This window comes from Aspergillus novofumigatus (genome assembly GCF_002847465.1).
Source record: "Aspergillus novofumigatus IBT 16806 chromosome Unknown P174scaffold_4, whole genome shotgun sequence".
Lineage (NCBI taxonomy): Eukaryota > Fungi > Ascomycota > Eurotiomycetes > Eurotiales > Aspergillaceae > Aspergillus > Aspergillus novofumigatus.
In genome coordinates this window covers 3,402,779-3,410,561 of record NW_020194277.1, presented here as the reverse complement: position 1 = coordinate 3,410,561, position 7,783 = coordinate 3,402,779, and the positions used below count along the sequence as shown (strand labels likewise).

The 7,783-nt window shown below is 51.9% G+C and overlaps 3 protein-coding genes across 3 annotated transcripts; 2 read left to right on the top strand and 1 right to left on the bottom strand.

Annotated features, from left to right (window-relative positions):
• Nucleotides 1–986: 986 nt before the first annotated feature.
• Nucleotides 987–3,153, top strand: P174DRAFT_451544 (putative MAP kinase; the record flags this gene model as incomplete). Its single annotated transcript, XM_024829011.1, has 6 exons — nucleotides 987–1,220; nucleotides 1,244–1,598; nucleotides 1,655–1,716; nucleotides 1,777–2,068; nucleotides 2,116–2,485; nucleotides 2,535–3,153. 6 exons carry the CDS (start codon nucleotides 987–989, stop codon nucleotides 2,662–2,664), a joined length of 1,443 nt encoding a protein of 480 aa, XP_024683288.1. The 3' UTR covers nucleotides 2,665–3,153.
• A 556-nt stretch (nucleotides 3,154–3,709) lies between these two features.
• On the bottom strand, nucleotides 3,710–6,668 carry P174DRAFT_512805 (secretory pathway Sec39 family protein; the record flags this gene model as incomplete). The annotated part of the gene is made up of 4 exons (XM_024831909.1): nucleotides 5,091–6,668; nucleotides 4,885–5,041; nucleotides 4,330–4,825; nucleotides 3,710–4,285 (listed from the first exon to the last, which is right to left on the bottom strand). Exons 1-4 carry the CDS (start codon nucleotides 6,619–6,621, stop codon nucleotides 3,710–3,712), a joined length of 2,760 nt encoding a protein of 919 aa, XP_024683287.1. The 5' UTR covers nucleotides 6,622–6,668.
• Nucleotides 6,669–6,856: 188 nt separating this feature from the next.
• P174DRAFT_390240 (uncharacterized protein) lies at nucleotides 6,857–7,723 on the top strand (the record flags this gene model as incomplete). Its single annotated transcript, XM_024823475.1, has 3 exons — nucleotides 6,857–6,884; nucleotides 7,010–7,146; nucleotides 7,255–7,723. 3 exons carry the CDS (start codon nucleotides 6,857–6,859, stop codon nucleotides 7,399–7,401), a joined length of 312 nt encoding a protein of 103 aa, XP_024683286.1. The 3' UTR covers nucleotides 7,402–7,723.
• Nucleotides 7,724–7,783: the final 60 nt, after the last annotated feature.

The following is a 7,783-nucleotide window of genomic DNA, read 5'->3' as shown; positions in this document are numbered from 1 at the left end:
TGGAGAAGTAGATATGATCGATGATGTGGAGTTTCATTGAGAAGATTTTTCATGGATGCCTAGATGCCTGGGAGCCGAGGACAACACATCGAGACCATGAACAACAACAACAACAACAACAACAACAACCGCATCAATTTATCTCAGATTGAAGACAAACATCAATAATGAAGATACCATCTAATGATCATGATGAACAAATTTAGATACTATCTGGATATAGCCGATAGTAGTATTGGGTAGAGATCGCATATTTATAGAAGTGGTACTTTCTAGGCGCCTTTCGAAACAGACTGGTCCCACCGATGCGATCCCCAGCGCGATTGAGTCTGTTGGCTGTGCCTTGTGATTGGCATTGAATTGTGATAGAACCGAGTAACAGCGTATAACATAGGGCAATTGATATAATATAAGCGTCATATCGCTCTGCATCTATCTGTGGATGGTAAATATTCGACAGTTCAAACATCCAACGGCCAATCCAAGCTGACTGACACTCTGTCAGCTGCTAAGTTAGATATTTCGTGTCATCAATAATTCTGTCGCTTCCCCGACCCGACCGTTGGTTGTTGGCCCATCCCCATCATCCTTCGATCCTCCTCTCCCTCACCCTCACCCACACCCATCCTCATCCAACTCCTTCGTTCATCCAGTCTCTTTCTTTGATTCTGTTCAAAGAAAGAGAAATACCAACGTTCGTTTATCCCGATCTATCGGTGTCATCTATTGTATTGTCTCTTTGATCTTACGCCTGCCACTGTTATAGCTATTATTCTTACCCCTCCTTTGTTCATCCGCCGCGTGTTATCTCGGCCCCACGGCCACCTTTTGAACCAACCCCCGGTGCTGCTTCGTCCACCCTCTGTTATCCATTTTAGTCCTCGACCTTCTCGTTCAAGGTGTCCAACTCAAACGTCGCCGATCTGGCTACCTTGGCTGATCCCAACGAGTTGTTTTTGCCGGGGGAGAGGCAAAACAACCTCGCCATGTCGTCCTCGGCCGTTCCTCTCCTCAGACCACCGGTGCCTGGCAATCGCAGCAACGGACCTCGACCTCCAAAACTCACGCTGGGCATTCCTCCATCCCCCAACAGCAGACCCGTCGACGGGAATGGCGTCGGCCCCGCAGTCGCAGCAGCAGCAGCAGCCCCCGAAGCTCCCCAGCCTCAGCGACCTTCTACTCGTCCCGCTCCTCCTCAGCTGCGACTCGCGACCCCATGGGTAGCAGCTCGGATGTCCCCCAGGAAGTGCCCCGACTGGCGAATGGCAGACCAGCCCCTCCGCCTCTGGCAACCACGGGGTTGAACGAATCGAACGGACATTCGAGATCCAGCAGTTTTACGTATCTGGATGGGAAAGCTAGCGGTCCGGCATCCGCATCATCGTCGAATTACTCCGCCCTCTCATTCGCCATGGGTCTCCGGCAACCGCACGGCAGCACTCCAGATCCCTCGTCTGCGATCAGCTCGGTGTACTCCGACAGGGAGGGAGGTGTGCAGATGGAGCGCGATAACAGCGTCAACGGACTTCTTCCCGATTTGGATAAGTTGAGTCTGGAAAAGGGCAGGCCCCTGGACGTTGATGATTTGGATGATGAAGGTTGGCTAGCTGCGAGCGAGCAAAAGAAGATTATTGAGTTGGGTAGTCTGGGTGAGGGGCTGGTGGTGCCGTTACACGTTGCAAGCTCAAGGACGGCAAGACCGTTTTTGCCCTGAAGGTATTTTACCATATTCCTGAAACGTGAGATTTCTTCATGCCAATACAATTACTTCTCCAGATCATCACGACCGACCCAAACCCAGATGTGAAGAAGCAGATTGTTCGAGAACTCAACTTCAACAAGGACTGTGCGTCAGAACACATCTGCCGCTACTACGGCGCTTTCATGGACAAGTCCACGGGAACAATCTCGATTGCGATGGAGTTTTGCGAAGGAGGAAGTTTGGACAGCATTTACAAGGAGGTTAAGAAATTGGGAGGGCGAACAGGAGAAAAAGTGCTCGGCAAAATCGCTGAAGGCGTCTTGAATGGTTTGACATACCTACATAGCAGAAAGATTATCCATCGAGGTAAGCTCGCTTCTTCCAAGGATTCGTGCATCGGCTGACCGACTCAGATATCAAACCTTCAAACATTCTCCTATGCCGAAACGGCCAAGTGAAGCTCTGTGACTTTGGCGTCAGCGGCGAGTTCGGGACCAAGGGAGACGCCAACACATTCATCGGTACATCCTACTATATGGCTCCTGAACGAATCACTGGCCAATCTTATACCATTACATCCGACGTTTGGTCCCTCGGTGTGACGCTGCTGGAGGTTGCCCAACATCGTTTCCCGTTCCCCGCCGATGGCACCGAGATGCAGCCACGAGCCGGATTGATAGATCTTCTTACATACATTGTTCGCCAACCGATTCCCAAGCTGAAAGATGAGCCCGAAAACCGTATTCGCTGGTCCGATAACTTCAAATACTTTATTGAATGCTGGTATGTATCTTCTTCTTTGTCCGAATGGGCTAGAGTTGACTTGATCTAGTCTCGAAAAAGAACCTCCACGAAGAGCTACACCATGGCGGATGCTGGAACATCCCTGGATGCTGGACATGAAGAATAAAAAGGTTAACATGGCCAACTTCGTCCGGCAGGTGTGGGGCTGGCAAGATTGATTCCCCCAGTCCTGGACTCTCTGCAGATTTCAGCCTTCATTAAATCCGTTTCATTCCCTAATCACCACCCACCGACCGCAACATTGACTTAATCTCATCTACAATAATGCCCTTGCATATATTACGGTCTCTCCTTCAACGCTTAACAAGTGGCTGGGCCTTCTTGATTGACCAGGATGTCAAAAAGCATACGAAACCTTGCATTATGACGACATTCATTACCTCTCATTGCAATGTCATTCCTTTGAGTGAGCAGCTGGAGTTGAATCATATTCTTCTTGGTTTCCACTTTCTCATACTTTTGTTCCGCAATGTTTCTTCAAAATTTGAGAAGAGTTCGAAGACATCTGCCGGCGAGCAGCAGTGCTGACGCTTTTTTTTTTTTTTTTCATGGATGCCGAACGGGATAGCTGGGACTCGATCTCTTTGTGAGTTTTCAATGTCGGTTCAGCCTGATTCTTCTTGAGTAGCTGCATCTGTGTGTGTTGTGCTTTTAGTATCTACCTTATGTTCTTGTTACATGCCTGCCTTCCAATGAGAATGTACATTGGCGCCGTCAAGTCCAAGTCAATAGTGAAAAATCTCATTCGTCTTCTATCGTGACAGTAGATATTTGTCAGACCAAGAAAATGCAACAGAAATTTCGGTAATTTCCACTGGAAATCATGGAATATTTACCTGGGAACCAGTGAACGATGCACTCTAGTAATATGAAGTAAAGGGTGACTTCGAGGTGTCGCTGCGTGGTGTGTTTTCCCTAACTTCTAGGAGTTCAGCATTGATGCTCCATTTAACAGCAGGGAGACGGTCTAGCATGAAGTGACATGGTTCATTCATTATTCTCGCTGCAAAAGGCAACACTATGTATAAGACCAAGGTATTCTAGTACCGTGATAAAAAATGCATAGGGACAAAGGCACTCTCAAGTCTCAACGCTAACCGGGCCAGACGCGGACCAACGCCATGTCATCATGGGCAAAACAAACATCACAAAGCTCAGGCTCCGAGAGCTGAAGGGAATGCGAAAAAAGAAGAAGACGGTTATTTACGATCGGTTGGCAGGCTGCGCACCGAGAACCCAGCCGATCCCGCTTGCCAACCCGCCGGTTACCATGTTACTGACCACGTCTCTCTTGCGGACTCGGCCCTCCTGCGACTGCGGGCTTGATTCCTCGTGGGCTTCGCGCGCTCGCGCCGACGGTGTTATTTCGTCTGGTGAGGCGGCTGCCGAGGCAGCGCTGCGTAGGGGGAAAGCGTTCTTCTGCAGGGCGAGGGCGGCGCCCCGGGCGACTTCGAAGAGACCCATGGGTGCGTCTCCGAGGTGGGAACGGTTCCGTTGGGCGCGGACGCGTCGGGCGTGTTGCTGCTTGGTGTCAAAGGCGTCTTGTTCTGTGTCTGTCGGGCCGAAGCCGCCGGGAAGGGTCGAGAGGCTGTCGCCCTTGGCGTCCCATATCTCTTCTTCTGCGCTTTCCTGGGCGCGGAGGACGTTCATCTCCTCGTCGCAGCGACGCCATGCGCCGAGAATCTCTGGGAGTGGGTCGGGATATGGGACGAGAGTGAGCGCTAGCGAGAGGAGCTCCATGCGCTGTGAAAGCCGGGTGATTTGGGCTTGCAGGGACGGCTCAGGGGTGGAAACGGGGCGCGGTAGCGGCCCGCGTTGTAGACAGCGCGCCAGGAGATGTCGTCTTTGACGTTCGGATTTGTGAGTTGCGACGCGGTAGGTAAAAGTGAAGGGGGTGTGAGACGAGTGAGGATGTAAGAGTAGGCGGTGCCAAAGTCGTTTGAGGAAAGGGCGGATGAAATGGCCAGAGACATGACGCGCCGCTCGGCTGTGACCACCGCATCTTCCCGCGACGTAGAAGGAGAGGCACCGAAATGCGATTCGTGGTCTTCGGTCGCACCGGTCGGCAACCCGGCCTCGACCAGGTTGCGTCCAATGGAAAGTAGATCGTCGAGTTTTGTGTAGCTCTTTGGATTCTGATCGAGCACCTTTTCGATCAAGGAGAGAGGATCAGGGTGGACTCGGATGCTGACCGGCTGAAAGGGGACGCCATGCTGCAAGGTCAGAGAGTAGAACGACAGTGAGTGAGTTGCTGCTATGAGCGCCTGGATTTGTTTCAAGGTTACGGAAGTTGGGAAATGTGGTTGGAATGCTTGTAGACTGGTAACGCAACAAAGCCTGTCAGTTGAGTATCCGGATAGGAATCGCACGAAACTCACATCTCATAAGCCCTCTTCATTCCTCCTCGTGTCCTATTGCCGTTGCTCGCGTTGTCGTAGGCCGCAAAGATAGCGTCTTGAACCGCTTGTTCGACCTGGTTCGCATCCAGAGGAGCCGGGTCGGACATGGTGTAAATATCCACGGCCAGTTGATATTCTGGAGTCGGTTAGCACCTGGTCAAGCGAAGTCGGCATTTTGGACGTACCTTTCGCTTCCAGCAAGGCTCTCAGCACCTCTGTTTCCACAGTATTCCGGGAGACCTTCCAAAACAGTCCGTGACAGGGAGGACGATTCAACGTCTGTTCAGACTGTTTCGCCTGCCAGTCACGAAGCCATAGCAGCTGTTCACGAACCTTCTTCCAATCACGACCAGGAGTGGCCTGCTTGGCAATCGAGCTAACCGTACTGCGAAGCTCTGCAAGTTGCATATCCTCAGTGCTGTGCAGGCACAGGTTTGCAGCTTGCCTGCAGGGTATTGTAACGCCCAATTCATGCAGCACCTGCAAAGAGAGAAGTAGTGCGCTCAAGAATGAGACCGACGAAGCAGACGGAAGCGTCAATGGATTCGAACTCAGCAGCAAGGCATTTTGTAACAATGTGACTCTTGAGGTGGACGGAATCTCACCCGCATCGAATGTCACCGAAGGAAGCGCGGAATCCTTGCGCACAACAAACACAGAGTTCTGAAGGTTGAGTAACTGGGCCACCCTTGTTACAATCTGCATTGAGCCCTCCAGCGAGGAACTGCTCGCATCAGGGTTTGCGTACACAACGGCAAGGCCTGACTGGCCATAACGAGTCCGCATTTCCGCCAATTCGTCCTGTGTTGCTTGTTGATTCTCCTCTCCGCAGCCTCCAAGGTCCACGTCCCCAGGCCCATCCCAGTGAACAAAGGCGTTGACTGCAGTATCATGCTCCACCAAGCTATGCGACAGCAACCATTCATTTACCTGCTGCCATATAGCACCTGTTGTCGTCTTCGGGCGGTGGCTGTCCTGCGGAAGGGATATCGCACTCTGATTTGCGGCCTCATTGAGCCTGCGTCGTTTTGCGCGGTTGCTGCCATATATCCACGCACCCACCAGTCCACGGAGGTTCCTCGCGATGTCCATCTCGTCTTTTCTCGGACTCGTCATAGACAGCAGAACGTTGACCGCGGTTGCATCGTCCATCGACTCTAATGTATTCAAGGAGAACATCTCATCTTGACTCGGGTAATACTCATAGTTCAATCGGAGGAGCGGTAGGATGCTAGAAATCAACCATGTACGCACGGTGGACGAGCGTTGGTAGAATGGCAGAAGAAGGTCAAGGATGAGTGGCTGAAGACCGGTCTCGGAATCTATGCGATGCGACCGATGGATAAGAAATTGAGTCAAGAGGTCGGAAGGCTCGCTATCCTCGTCGTCAGGGTGTCTCAGCGGCAGTAGACGAAGCTTCCGGACGCGTTTCCTCGCAACAGCCTCGGGAAGGTCTTGGACGGCAGAAACGTCGACGTCACCTTCAAAAGGCTCGGTCGTGGAACCAGACACTAGTTCTTGAAGCACAGATGTATAGGCCTGCGGTTCTGTGCTCTCTGGAAGAAAGGTCAAGATAATGCGCAAGAGACGTTCCAAGGGTAAATAGCTGGGGAATTGGGCGTGGAGGAGTGGCAGATGAACGACATGGCCAGTGGCACAGAGCTGCGTTGCTAGAAGAATCGCATGAGCACCAGATATCGTTGCAGAAATCGCCATCGCGAGTCAGACTCCATAAAATGTCCTCTCATGTCACAATCTTGTCGATGCTTCTCCGACCTCCCGAATCGAAAACGTAGACGTCAACGGGGACAACAGGCGGGGCGCTCGGACCACCTGGGCGGAAACAGGCGAATCGCCGCTTGACTAAAGACTGCGTCCGCACCCTCACCTCCGCTGCTCTAATCCGCAGTCCTCTGCGATCCAAGTCCTACTCTCACGCCCCCGCGACACAATGGCTTCTGGTTTCGGTCTCAATGGCGGTATGTGGTACCCTTCCTCTGACTTTTGAGTCCCAGAATCGCCTCAATTGATGATTCTCGGCGGTCACGGTTGCTCGACTTCATCCATGCGGACTCCCCGGCTAATGCTCCCTGTGATTGTCCAGGTCCCTCGCGCTGCTACGGTTTTTGGCAGGAGGTACTAGGATGCTACGTTGTCAATGCCGGAGAGGGTGAAGCCGGCAAGAAGAAGTGCATGCCCGCTCTGGAGGATTACTATGAATGCCTGCACCACCGGAAAGAGGTACGCCCTTTGCTCTGGGCCCCCTTCGGTTCGATTTGCGATGGACGGCTGTTCTGGGATATTTGAAATTCGAAATACTGGCGTGATGGTCTGACTTTTGGCGTATAGGCTCTCCGAACGATGAAGATGCAGGCCGCCTACCGCAAGGCCGAGGCCGCACACCCCCGTGAGAATGCGCCCAAGGCAGAACAGATTCGCAGTTTGGGTCTGTTAGGGAAGGAAGAAGAAGCGTCTGCATTGCTGGCCAAGTCATAAGAGGGGAATTGTACGCATATCAAGGGGTGCGGTTACACGTTTGTCTTTATACTACTACCAGTCATGCTGTCGCTTTACCAATGGAGTTTCCAACTGTACAGGAACAAAGCGTCCAGTTTCCGTCTGTGCCACTTACGAACTTTGAGCTTAGTGCATCTTCGGTGGGATGTCTACGCTTAAGAGCTTCACTATTGTTTCAGGAGTCGGGGCTCAAGTGTCATTGAGGGTTCTTCGCGAGGAATCGAATATCGATGAGTAAATCCCGGTCTAATACTCGGCGAAATGGCTGGCTTATATGAATATCTCTGCCACTGTATAGGTGAAATCTCATAAAGCATTTTATCACAGTGAATGACGTCCATCTGCGTAGAGTACAGTATGC